The 14,251-nt window shown below is 45.5% G+C and overlaps 1 protein-coding gene across 2 annotated transcripts in view; it reads left to right on the top strand.

Annotated features, from left to right (window-relative positions):
* Positions 1-14,251, top strand: part of epha2b (eph receptor A2 b) — a 47,510-nt gene that overhangs the window by 16,355 nt on the left and 16,904 nt on the right. For both annotated transcript variants that reach the window (XM_041206251.1, XM_041206250.1), the window contains exons 4-6: positions 11,904-12,059; positions 12,231-12,560; positions 13,469-13,593. In XM_041206251.1, the coding sequence (XP_041062185.1) occupies positions 11,904-12,059; positions 12,231-12,560; positions 13,469-13,593 (611 nt within the window). The remainder of the gene's footprint in view (positions 1-11,903; positions 12,060-12,230; positions 12,561-13,468; positions 13,594-14,251) is intronic.

Below are 14,251 nucleotides of genomic sequence, written 5' to 3'. Positions count from 1 at the left end.
TTTACTGGTGGAGACACGTTGCCTTGACAAAGCAATGCTAAGTGCCCAAACCCTTCATTCGGCTCAGTGCAATACAATTCTGCCCTAAAGTTTGAGGTCATGCAAAGAAAATTGTCTTAGTAGACTTCCCAATTCCTCTTCCCAAAATAAAACCCCTTTCTAACTTTGTTGAATGGGCATTTACTGCCAATTACTCCAACAGACAAACACATGACAAAAATTTGTTACATTGGCATTCAGTGGTTTGGGTTCATGTGCTGATGTGAATTATATAGCAAGGTGGAGGAGTGCACACTGATTATGCAGTGACTATGTAGAAATACTCAGTAGTTCAGCTGGTGAAGGCGATGAAGTATCTGAACTGTTCAGACCAAGGAAGTCTCAGGGATATCTTGTCTGTGCTCAATTAGTGTCCAAGGCTGTGGCAGAGTTGGTGTAATCAGACTGTATCCCTGGGTTAGCAAGGGGAAAAAAAATCGGCCAGGGTTCATGCTCTTTTTCTTTGCTATCCAGGGTGAGGACGCTGGGTGGGAATAGAATGGGAGTTGGCCTTCATGTTCCTCCCAACAAATGTCCTGCTGACCCTGATTATTCATTTTCATATATGACAAATTGGCACTTGGGAAAAGATAGTTGGAGGAGGAAGAAGACCAGGGCATGTGGAACTGTAAAGCAGCAAGTAGCCCTTGGGAGTGGAGAGATAAGTTGCCAGTGAAAAGAGGGGAAAATAAGTATACTTAGAAACTGGAACGGAATTTGGCGTTTAATGAGTTAATCTGTAGACATTCTGAACACGCCCTGATTAGTAACTGCAAAATAAAGGCTTTTCATAATGGCCTGTATTTGTCAGCATTTGAACAGGCCCAGTCCTGCCTTGTACAGACCCAGCATGTTTCAGTCTGACACACAGTATGAAGTTACAGTGTGGCATTACAGAGCCTGAATTCTTGCTGACATTCTTGAAGAGCTTGCTCATTTCCTTGCTTGTAGGATAGAGTTTGGTGGATGTGTGTGGGCTTGTGTCCCTCCCAGCTGCCCCCCATCCACTTGCGCCCCCCCAGCCCACCTAAACCATTCTGGACTCTTGCCACCATTTCAGAGTGCGCTCACTGGCAATATTCTCCATTTCCCCAGGCTGCCCAGTCAATGGTTTCTCAGAATCATGTCAACAGCAGGACGGTCTGACCTTGTTGGTCAGAAACCACCTCTACTCCTCCACGAGCCAGCTGAATCCATATCTGCTACACCTTCTGACCACAGGCCTACAATGTGCATTCTGTGTTGTGCCCTGTACTGGAAATGACAGCACCAGATTGTGGGATGGGCGATGGCTATTTATTAACAGCATGAATATGCACTTGGAAACTTTTTAAGATTGTGCTGGATTTCAAATGGAACCCGGCGATTCACGCTGGGTGACATCATTCTATTCATAGATTTGAATCACTGGTTCCGCAGGATGTGCACAGTAACTCCAGCAATAATTCCAAGCTTCCTCACACTACACCAGATGTGGGCAGCATCAGGAAAGCACTGACTTGTCGTCCTCCAGGAGATGGATGAGTCTCCTTGGAATGATGCCAGCTGTGGTTCTTCCCTTGGTTTCCTTCTCATGTTTTCTAGACAATCATGCAGATACTAATAAGCTTCCTGGCAAACCAGAATGGCCCTGAAAGCCAGATCTTGACTTACCCTGTTATTCTTTAACAGAGTGCTCCAAGGCTGCTGTTAAATGGGAAACAAGCATAGTTGGCCATTGGCATTGTGTGGCCAAATGAGTTTCCTTTTGGATAAAGGATTGTGCAACCTTGTGCAATTATCAATTTGCTCCTTGGCTTCTTCACTCAATTCCCAAAACCTCTGCCCACTTGCCCCTCAATGGCTCTTTCTAACTGGTCCACTCAAGTTTGTGGTGTCCTTTTATCTTCAAGGCTCCCTCATCCCTTCACTCAGGTTGTGTCACTGTAGCTCTTCATTTTCTTCAGCTCCTCACTGATTGGAATTATTACTGGAGTTACTATGCATATCCTGCGGAGCCAGTGATTCAGATCTATGAATAGAATGATGTCATCCAGTGTGAATCGCCAGGTTTTATTTGAAATCCAGTAAGATCTTAAAAATTTCTAAGTGCATATTCATCTGTTAAAATAATAAATAGCCTTTGCCCATCCCATAATCTGGTGCTGCTATTTCCTTGTGCTGTTGCTTCTCTGTCGGAGCTCCTTTCAGGCTCCTTCATTGGCCGGGCCATCATTCACTTATCCAGCAGCAGGCCTGAGCCACCTGCATGGTTTCCATTAGAGAGCAGCCTGCTTGCTGCATCCAGATTTTCATTGTGCATCAACTAATGGCTGCCGCTGACTACAAGCAGTGCCATGAGGGCTTGGAGGGTGGTGGGGGATCATTAACAGGGTTAGTTTCAGCTCCCAGCTACTTTCTGAATTCCTCAGCCAGTAGATAAATGAACTGGGCTATTTTTTGATGGTGTCAACTGTGTCAAGAAGGTCTTGGGTTCAGTCCCCTTCTTTTGTATTGTTGCTAATCTCAGGCAGGAGCTAGGCCATTACAGTTTATTTCAGGGCCTCTGGATTAATCTGAGGAACCTCCTGCCCCTGATCAGTGACCCCACCCTGCCCTGCTGGGAAATGCATATGTGAACATGGGAATTTATCACATGGGGTTCGTGTGAAGCCCCATATGATTCAATAGTCTGGATAAGATTTCTGTCTAGGCTGACCTGTGAAACATGGCCAATTGTGGGAGGCACCAGAGGCCTATTGGCATCTGTGAGACTGTATGCCAGTGGAGATTGGTGATAGTGGTGGGAGGGGTTGGGGGGAGCGGGTGGGTGGGCAGTGATGGGCAGTGCGGTGAAGATTGTTATGTTGGACTATAGTTTGTTTGCGTCTTGTAGAGATTGGCAGCTTTGGCTTTTCGATATCTCTGGGAATGCTATTGCAGGTCGATTTGTACCTTGTCCCTTGTGACATTGCCAAAGTACTTGCTGATTTGTTTTACTTTTGGGGCCGGGCACCACCTTCAATCAGGCTCACCATGTACTGATAGCTGCCAGTCCAATCTAGCCAATCACCAGCCTCATTTTCCAGGTCATATCCTACTCAGTAAAATACTGCAGTTTGATTGTTGAGGCCTCATTGTCCCTGAGGGACTGATGCATTTGTGTTTGTGTTGCTAGTTAATTGGAGGATCACACAGAACGGAAGTGTAGCCGGGCTGGTGCTGACAGCTTGCTCCTAATGACGAGTCATTATCCTTTCCTAAAGCCCTGTGCACCCTATGTGATAAAACCCTGGGCTTTCAACTTCCTTTCAACTCCACTCACTTACAGAAAGGTTAAGAGCTGTGACCTCTTTCTGTCTAGCTGCTTTTTCTCCCCCTAGACCAGCCCCAGTCAGTTGTAATGTATTTGCAATGAGATGCAGGCACTATCGCCAGGACCATCTCTTGGACATATTGCTGCTTCTCATCTGCTGTGAAACACCTACTTCAAAACCTCAATGATTAAATACACACGTCACGACCTTGGCAGCCTTTGAACTGCTCAATCTGCAAAGTTGGACCAAAACTCATTCAAAAATCTACCAACACATTTCGATGCTCCCTTGTATGTTCATTCATTAAAAAAATTCCGAAGCCAAGTTTTATGTGTATGTGTGTGTTTCCTTAATAAAATAAACAGCACTGATTTGGAAATTGACTTCCTACCCTGTCGTCTTCCTGAGTTTGTTGAATGTCTTTTGTCCAAAGATTAATAGAAATGATCTGAGGATTTTGATTTGCTTGCCTTTGTCTGCAATTCCCTTTACGTCTTACCTCACTCTACCTCAGCAACTTGCTCAAGGCTTATTTCCTCCTCATACCCTCAGGTTCTTTAACCCTGGGCGACTCCTCCCCCATTCCACCACTGGAGACAGAGCCTTTAGTTACCTTAACCTTGCTTTCCAGATCACCCCTCCTCACTGGATCACCCCCTCATTGACCCCTCTGCCTCCACGATCAAAAGCTTCTTCAATTCCCTGACTGACTGTTTGTTTGGTCACATGCCTGACTACCCACTGAGGCCCGGTGTCCATCCCTTTCTTTCTCAGAGAATAGTGTTTCTACATGTATTGTAAATACATGTTGTTCTCTATTAACTGCAGTGTGAATCTAACTCAGATTTACGTGAAAGCGTCTGGTGTTTGGGATCCACATTGTGTCACATTTACCTGAAGAACTGACACAAAATCTGTGATTCCCAGTGACCACATTCCATCTTTTTCCTCTTTGGAACAGGTTGGGAATGCTAGCAGAGTAGATGATGTTGGGTTCAGCAAGTGTGGAACTGCCACATAACATTTACACTATTTGTACGTCTCCCTGTACAGGACAGCCCCTCGTGTGGTGAAGGTCATTGTGCTGTGTATCCTTGGTATGTTGGCAGGGGTACTCATAGTGATTAAGGGAAAAACAGCTGGGCTGTGTGTTTACATTCTGGTACTGATTTACAGACCTGTTGTTTGATGTTAAAATTATAATGCATGATCTCCCCACCCAGGAAATGCCAGAGTGAAGAGATCACCTCCTTGAAACTGTAAAGAAAAAGCCGTGGTTAGCCCTTCCTACAGCACTGAACAGCCCTATTGAAAGCCGCAAGCAACGTCCTCTCTGACTTTGACCTTCCTCCTTTTCCCCGTTCTCTTCAATCTCACTCTGCGGTGTGACACAGCTGACCTCCATTATCCAGCATGTCTTTTCCATTGCTTGGCTTTGTGGATCTGTCTAGACACGGCCAGTGCATTTCCCAGATTAACTTCTCCTCTTTCCCAAACTGTCACTTCTGGAATTTCCAAAGGCTTTATCCACTGATCCCACTCACCCCACCGTTTCAGGCAGGAGCACAGCTTCCACCCGTATTGAGAAGACACCCAGTTCTATCAGATAATCTAACACCACAACCTGAAAGGTCAAGCTAGGTGGTTGAGAAATATTCAGTCACAACTTCTTCCAGCTCAACCTCAGTTAGACTCAAATCATTGTCACAAGCGCCACCCCCTTGCCACCAATTCTTTCATTTTCCTCTGGCCACTATCTCCGTTTAATTAGACAATTTGCAGCATCAGCATCCTGTTTGACCCCGGTTATAGTTTCCGACCCCGCTTTTCCTCCACCATAAAGATTGCTGACTTCCATGACACTAGGATCATGTCTACTGGTAACTTCCACCACTGACTCTGCCAGAAAAGGTGTGTTGTTAGGAGTTCAGCCTATTTATATAGTGCTGGTGGGTGCCCCACCCACATATGGAGTACATCTCTGATTCCAGACTACTGCAGCATGAACAATTGCAGCCCAGGTCAAAGGGACATTGAAGGTCACAGAAAATATTTTGATTCAGCCTCCAACAATCCCCTTTATCAAGGGGCTGTATTCCTGATGTTAAAATTGAGCTTATACATTCAGGCAGCATCCTTGAACCCCCAAATTTCTCTTCACGTCTGGCAGGGAAGGCCTCTTCCCAGTGGATGTACCAGTCTCCAAAGATTTGCGACCTTCCACAAGGCAATAGACACCATGTAAAAAGCACCTACCTTGCACACTTCAGTGGCTTTATAAGGGGTGGACCTGGGCTTGAGAATGCTGAGTAGGCTCTCCAATGAAAGGCTGGGAGCAGACATGTCCAGGCCCTGATCTCTCTTCCAGTTGTTCCACTGCTGGAAGATCCAAGGAATTTTGGCCCCAGTGTGACTCCTGTATGGAAAAAGCCCATCGAGCATTTTTCTCAGTATAATTCCACGAGTTTAAAAGCCTGTTCTTTCAAATCAGTATCTAAATGTAGACCAGTCCAGTGGGGATGTGAAGCCACAGTTGTACAAAATTGTTTTAAATCAAATTTCTGCTCCAACTGAAAACTCACCAGTGACCTCGAATAAACAAACAAAGATATTCTTAGAATTCCTGCTCTCCACAAGAGATTAGAAAGACAATCTCTGCCTTGCATGGGAATTCTGAGTACTTTTGAACTGTGTTAACATATGTGTCCTGATGAGGCAGCCATCTACCCTGCCAATAGCAGAGAGGATAGTTACTTCAGTCAAATTGTATGTTTACCAAGACTACATAGGATATACGGCACAGAAACAGGCCATTCGACCCAACCAGTCACTGCTCCACATGTGCCTCCTCCCATCTAACTCTGCCATTGTAACCCTCTATTCCTTACTCCCTCATATGTTTGTCTTGCTTCCACTAAAGTGCACCTACACTATTCACTTCAACCACTCCTTGTGGTAGTGAGTTCCGAATTCTCACCTTTGGGTAAAGAAGTTTCTTTTGAATTCCCTATTGGGTTTCTGGGTGACTACCGTATATTAAAGCCCTCTAGCTAAGCTCTTTCCCACAAGAGGAAACATTCTGTCAGTATCTACTCTACCAAAACCTTTCATAATTTTAAAGGCCTCTCTCAGACCAGCCCTCAGACTTCATTTTCAAGAGAAAAGAGACCCAGCCTGTTCATTGTTTCCTGATCTGCATTCACACATTTCTGGTATCATCATTGTAAATCTTTTCTGTACCCACTCCAGCCTTTGCACCCTTTTTATAATATGGCAACTGGCAGAGGAAGTCACCACAGCACCTGATGAAGGCCAGTGGATTTGCTTGGCCTGGTGCCTGGTAAACAAAACCCCTATCCTTGCAACTCTCTGCTGCAACACCACCACCTCCCCCCACCCCCCCCCCCCCCCCCCCCACCCCCCCCCCCCCCCCCCCCCCCCCCCCCCGCCCCCCAACCTTCATCCTTTACTCTCTTTAATTTTGCTGAGGGCACTAATGGGTTACAGCTCCGTGGCTGCCTGGAGTCTTGTCAAAGTGGCCATTCTCCATGTAAGAGGCCTCTCAGCTGGGGATAGGAGAGCCGCACTCCTAAGTCTGATGTCCACAAATACATGTTTGCTAGCTGAGGCTGTGATTCCGAGCAGAAACTTTGCCCAACCCCCACTTCCCTCCATCTCCGACAATCCTCCTCTGAAGAACAGTTGTTACGCTCCTATTGTTGTTGACTGACTGCGATCCGCTGATTTCAGCAGAAATGAGGTATCGTACCTCATTACTGGTTTGCGTGGCTCAGTGCTATACTGGCATTCCTCTATAAGACTATCTGGGGGACAGAGAATGCCTTTTTAAGCAGAGTGATTTTTTGAAAAAAATTAGATTTGCTTTGGGTGGGTTTTCTGTTTTTCATTCCAAGAGTGCTGTGGACAGGATCTCTGCTGATGTGTGCTGTGCAGCCTGGTCTAGCATCTGGTGCTAGCACCAAGCACATAGATCCCAAGGCTGCGGGAATATCCTCTCTCCCTTGTGTGGGGGAACAATGAAACTCTCCTTGAAAGAGACAGTGTAGTTTTGTGATGAACACTAAAACTTATTTGTGATCTAAACCTTTTCCATTCATGAAATACCGTGTACTATTGAGTGCGTACCAAGCCACGGGAATCGGATAGATACAGGACCAGCGTTAATCCCTTAACAACGAGCATTATTGAGGCAGCCTGTAAGGGGCCTGGCTTTGCTTTGTGTTAACAATGAACAGAGAGAATAGCTGGGCATTCAGGACTGAGCCCTGAGCATGTCAGCACCGCTCCAGAGTGCATTAGTATTACTCCTGCCTAGATAGACATTCCTATTCTATTAACTGCGACCCCGGCTCAATATGAGCTCTTAGCTCAAACAAAGCAGCCTCACCATTCCTACTCTCCCAGGGCCTCTGCAATAAAACAGCTGTGTCATTTGGGGTCCCTTGCTATTTGGGCAGCTGTCTGACAACGTTATTAAGCAGAATGTCAGTGTCGACACGACTCTGTCAGTGAATGTCCTCTGGAATATAAAAAATGCTGGAGTCGCTGTCAAAGGGGCTTCGATTTCCTTTGATTCTGATGATTAATGAATTGGGCAACCTAAAGGCAGTGGGCACAGTTTGAGGGATGAGCTATTCTTGCTGTCTTTGTTACTTCAGCTCCTGGAGGCTGCTTATATGGGAAAATGCAGGCACATTTGGACAATGGGGTGTGTTTATGGTCTGGGACCCAGACATTCTAAGTAATCTCTAGGGCTTTGAAAATAGCCATGTTTCATTCCATAATGTGAAAGGTGCTATACCGGTTCTGTGGTAGCCTCCGAGTTAGAATGTTGTGGGTTCTGTTCCCACTTCAGGGACTTGAGCACAGAATCTATACTCATCCTTTGGTGCAGTACAGAGGGAAGCTTTGTCTTCCTGGAGGTGACATCTTTCAATGAGACATTTAACCTCTTGAGTAGAACTCAAAGATCCCACCGAGTCATTCGAAGAAGAGCAGGGGGGCTCTCCCTGGTGCCCTGACTGATATTGGTATTGGTTCAGAGATAAAAAATAAAGATGATTTCGTCATTATCTTAATGCTATTTGTGAGATCTTGTGTGCAAACTGGCTGTCATGTTTCTTGCCTTACACACTGGCACTTCAAAAGCGTGTAGGGGTGGGGATAAAAAGTGCTTTGGTATGCCGTGAGGCTAGGAATGGTGCTATATAAAAGCAAGTGTTTATTTGCGCCGGCCCCTCCCCCCCCCCCCCCCCCCCCCCCCCCCCCCCCCACCGCCCCATGGCTGTCATTCCATAGATATAAAATGTCATCGAAGCTTTGTAAATTGGTGATTTGCAATGTGAGCTGTTAGCGTATGAGCATTTTATACGTTGCACGACAATCAACCGCTTCTAATTCATGTTAACAGCACTGATGAAAATTTCAGACAGAGGCAGCAATATGAACATGGAAAGCAATCACTTTCTAAAGTGGCAAATGGTCATTTCCAGGCAATATGTGAATGAAGCATCTGGAAGTTTATTGAGCGCCCAAGAGTGGGCAGTTGCTGTGTGTGCAGTGCTGGGAAAGGGACTCTGTTTAATGCAGACTCCGTGCTCCGAGGGTTAATTGATGAGCCACTTGATTGTCTATCGGTTGGTTGCTGGAGAGATGGAATGAGCAAGCCAGTTGGGGTGAGAATGCCTAAGGTCATGTGAAGAACCCTTTCTCCCATTCCTCCCACTGCCTCCCCACTGCCAACAATCTCCGACCCCCCCCCCCCACCACCACCACCTTATTCTTCAGCCTTTTGTCTATGTTGGGAATTCTCTCTCTTTGAGTGAGTGGATGTGCTTAGTACACACTCGCCTACGAGGTCAGCTGTGCTCTGCTGTGTACACAGTGGTACTGTTATACTGCCTATCATAAACTCAGGCTCGAGCTCTGAACCCACTCTGTGCAACCAACAGGAGGTAGCTGTATGCTCAGAGCAGTTGTGCCCTCAGCTGTTAGTACATGTCGAGTTGGAATGCAGGAAAATACCAGGAATTCCCCCAAAGTGAGAGAAGCGGCCTCTGGACTGAGTTTTGAGGCAGCACAATTGGTACCTGCTGACGCCTTTCATTAGAGTGAACAAACTGACAGTTACAATAGCCCAATTGTCAGGCAGTTGACATTCTGTTTACATAAGTAAATTGAAATCCAGCCCAACTGCTCAGGAGCTCTCAACTGAAGAGGCATCTTGAACTGTCCATCATGAAGTAACCATCTATTTTGTGGCTTGTGTCTTGCTCCTAAGTGCAAAGCCTGCGCTTATAGTTTCTGGATTGGGTTTGGTGGGGTATTAGAATTGTCAATCTCTGACTTGTGGAACAGTAGCATCCTTGCAAAATGAACTGGTCAGGTTTATTCAGGCTGGCGGGAAAATCCACGCTGCAAAAACAGTCATCCCAGCAATCGGATCAAGTGAAAACCGCATTTATCCTGATGTTAGAATCATTGAATGGTTAGTGGGCAGGAGGAGGCTGTTTGGCCCACTATATCTCATGCCAGCTCTCTGCAAGAGCAGCTCAGCTAGTTCCTCACCCTTGCTCTTTCCCCATAGACCTGCAAACATTTTCTCTAGATAATTATTCAATGCCCTTTTGAAAGCTGCAATCGAATCTGCCTCCACCACACTCAGGCAGTGCATTCCAGATTCTAATCCCTGCATAAAAATATTGGTGTCCTCCGGTTTTTTGACCCTTCCACCAATGGGAATAGTTTATCTCTATCTACTCTGTCCAGACTCTCCTGATTTTGAATAGCTCCATATAAATCTCCTCTCGACTTTTTCTTCTCCTAAGAAAAACACCCCCGGCTTCTTCAATCTATCCACGTAACTGAAGTCCCTCATCCCTGAAACCATTCATATGAGTCTTTACTGCAGCCTCTCTAATGGCTTCACATCCTATAAAAAACTATAAAGTCCAGAATTGGACACAGTATTCCAGTTGTTATTATTATTCCAATTATTCTAACGCTAGTATCTGATAAAGGTTCACCATAACTTGCTTTTGTACTCTCTGCCTCTATTTATAAAGTCCAGCATCCCATATGCCTTACAAACCTGCCTTGCCACCTTCAACAATTTGTGCACATGTACCCCTATGTCCCTCTACTCTCCTGCAACCCCTTTAGAATTGTATCCTTTATTTTATATTGCCTTCTTGTTCTTCCTACCAAAATATATCACTTCACAATTCTCTGTACTAAATTTCATCTACCATATGCCCAGTTATTCCACCAGCCTTGTGCTTTGTCCAATGCCCTTTTGAAGTCCATCACTATTCTTTTCTCTTCACTTCACAATACTTTTGTGTCATCTCCGAGTTTTGAAATTGTACCCTGTAAGTCTAGGTTATTAACATATATCAAGAAAAGCAATGGTCCTAATGCTGACCTCTACAGAACCCCACTATATACCTTCCTCCAGTCTGAAACGCCTTTTGGAAATTCACGTGCACCACGTCAACCACATTACCCCAATCAACCCTCTTGTTACCTCATTAAAAAACTCAACCAAGTTATCAAGTACTAACCTCCCAGCAAACCAAATATTAAAGCAGTCCTGAAGAAGAGTCATATTGGACTAGAAGCATTAACTCTGTTTCCCACTCCACAGATGCTAGCAGACCTGCTGATTTTTCCAGCATTTCCTGTTTTTGTTTCAAATATTAAAGCTGCTCTGTTTTATACAACCTCATCTTGAGTAGCTGGTTGATGTTTCTTCATCTGTTTTAGCAGTGCTTCCTGGTGAACTTTCAAATAAAAGGCTTTTTGCACAACTGGAGTTCAGCTGACTGCAGATGTACAGGCTTCTGCCACCTTCAGCTCCAGTTAATAGTGTAAACAAGCCCAGGTTCCAGATGGAACTGTAAATCCATGAAAACTTGCGTTTATCCTGTCTGAGGCTCTGTATAAAAGCAGAACATCTAGCCTGTGAGATGAGCTCCCAGTTAACGTAAGGCAGCTCCCTTGAAGCTCGATGATGTGATAACTCCAGGGTTAAAATTGCCTTGAATTTAACCAAAGTAAACAATATCAGACTTTACTACAATAGCCCCACAGCTGAAATGCCCAGCCCAAAAGGGGTAGGGGTTGGGGTAAGCGGGGGGAGAGGGAGATGCTCTTGGAGGGGTGTGAACAAAGAAATGTGTGATTCTGATATTAAATACCACTGCAAGATCAAGTGAGAGACTTGGTTTATAGTTGTGTATCTTTGGAATTCTCTACCCTAGAGGGCTGTGGAAGCTTAGTCATTGAGTATGTTTAAAGCAGAGATTGACAGATTTCTAAGTACCAATGACATAAAGGGAAATGGGATAATGTGGGGGGAAAAAGGCATTGAAATGAATGATCAGCCATGATTGTATTGAATGGTGAGCAGGCTCGATGGGCTGAATGGCCTACTCCTCCTGCTATGTTCCTATTGACGTTAACTCCTGTAAGTGATGATTGTGCTGAGCTGTTCTTGATGTATTTGCTTCAACTGATCCTGTACTAAATTGTGGATCTGCCTTTCAGTGTGTAAGGAGGGGTTCTTCAAATCGGAGGCCAGCAACAACCCCTGTTTGGAATGTCCTGCCAACACCCAGCCCTCTGATGCAGGTTCCACACTGTGTCCGTGCAAGGAAGGTTTCTACCGAGCCCCCAATGACCCAGCCACCTCCGCTTGTTCTCGTGAGTATAACCATCTTGTACGCCATATGTAACTCCTTTGTTGTTGAATAGTCTATATACCTGCTACCTGCTCCTCAGAGTAGGAATGAGCCACATGACTTCGCTGTCAGTGAATAAGCTTCCCATGGTAGCAGCGTGGTGATTGATATCTCTGTTGTGTTTAATCCCCAGGACCACCATCTGTACCAATGGCTCTTACTGCTACTGCTATGGGTTCCATGGTTGTGTTGAGGTGGATGCCGCCCAGTGACACTGGGGGCCGCAGTGACATTACCTACAGTGTGGTTTGCGAACGCTGTGCCTGGGACACGGGAAGCTGCAAACCCTGTGAGGCTGGCATTCGCTTTACCCGCCAGCTCCCATTTGTGGAGACCACAGTGAGTGTGATGGAGCTGGAGCCACACACCAACTACACCTTCAAGGTTGAAGCGAGGAACGGGGTGTCCGACCAGAGCCTTAAACGCAGCATCACCAGCACCGTTGTCTTCATTAACGAGACAGGTAAGTGGTCAACTGCACAGCAATGTGAGGCAGCTTTCTGATTAGGTGCAAGTACCACTAGAGTCAGGAATGTAGATTGTTAGTACTTACTCCAGAGTTGTCTCCCCCTCTGCTGAGGGCACTGATCACTGGTCTTTTCCTGTACTGTCCCTCAAGTAAGAGCTGGACAATGACTCATGTCCTATTCAGGGCTCTCATCCATTGTATCTGATGTATACATGTGAGAACTTCCAGCCGGAGGCACTGAATTGTGATCGGGAGTGGGGAACTGTCTGATTATTTTTTTTTCTTCAATCTTTTTCCAGTCTAGAGGTACTGAGGCCAATGGTCCTGCCAAAACTACTGCCCTCTTTCATTTGAAGAAACTGAGCATTGAACCAGGAACCTCTGGTCTGCACAGTTTAGCACTGCCCAAGCATTTAGTGGATTAAATTAGGAGCTCTGTTTCCCTCTTCACAAACCCTTGAACACCTGCGATAAACTCACAGAAACAAGAGTAGGCCATTTGAGCCTGCTCCACCATTCAGCATGATCATGGCTGCTTTGGCTCACCTTCCCGCACTATCCCCATCTCGCTGAATTCCCTTAGTATGATCAAATGTCCTTTACCGAAACTTAACAAAAATTGCATTTCAGCTTTCAGATAATTAGTTTTCAGATACCGTATAAAGGACTAAGCCTACTTACGTTACAACGCCGAAGCCTAGGCTAGCTATAGTAAATAAAATAAATAAATTGGCTAGAAAATTGAGATGTACCACTGAATAATAAATACAGAGTGCAGTCGGTAAGGGTGTATGTTGGCTCAAGTCACGGACTTCCCGTACTAAAGGTCATTGAGGTTCAAGAAAATTGGGGTTTTTTTGATGTGTTGGGTTTTCATGACCCCTTCTTTCTTGCTCTCACAGAACCTCCTAAAATCACCTCGATAGTTATGGAGGATCGGGACAAGTCCAGCCTTACTCTGTCCTGGAGTGTTCCCAAAAGGCAGATGAGAGGCATTTCAGGTTACGAGCTCATGTACAGCAAGAAGGTGAGAATATATTGCCCCACTTCAGTTCAGTCAGTGTAGTTACTCCCTACACACTTGTCTCTGTCCTCTTCTGGCGCTCCTCCAAAAGCCTGTGTGGTTGGCCTCACAGCTGCCACTCTGGTTCTCTGTACAGAGATATGGTCGCTACCATCTCCTCTTATCTTTTCTATCACTCCTTTCTCAAGATGTTTAAGGAGCCATCATTCATGGTAACACATTTGCCTTTTGGCTGTGTCTTCCAAACAGACCTGCCCAAAAGAAAAATGTTCACCTAATTTTCTTGCTTTCTTGAAAATGTTGGCCTGTTGAAGCACTGACCCTCAGACATGAGCCTCCCTTCAACACCTCACCAACGTCGCTGTAGCTCTACTATGTTGCAACGTGCCACTACTCCATCAAGGGTAGCACATACTCAAATGAATGACTGCTGTTTGAGGACTCTATCGACCAATGTCAGATCCTCAATCTGACATCTTTAGTATGACCTCGGGGTGCCTGTTCCAGATATTTTGGAAAATGATTATGGCACTCCTTTTCACCGATGGTATTGTGTTGCTGACAGATTCAGCCAGGGATTTAGTTCACCTTACTCACTGCCTTTAACAATGGGCAGGTTGGTGAGATACAGTTGTGGGTGGTGTTCTACGAGTTCAGCACT

This window comes from Carcharodon carcharias, chromosome 15, assembly GCF_017639515.1.
Source record: "Carcharodon carcharias isolate sCarCar2 chromosome 15, sCarCar2.pri, whole genome shotgun sequence".
Taxonomy (NCBI): Eukaryota; Metazoa; Chordata; class Chondrichthyes; order Lamniformes; family Lamnidae; genus Carcharodon; species Carcharodon carcharias.
Note: the sequence above shows the minus strand (reverse complement) of the source record. Positions and strands in the feature narration are given on the sequence as shown.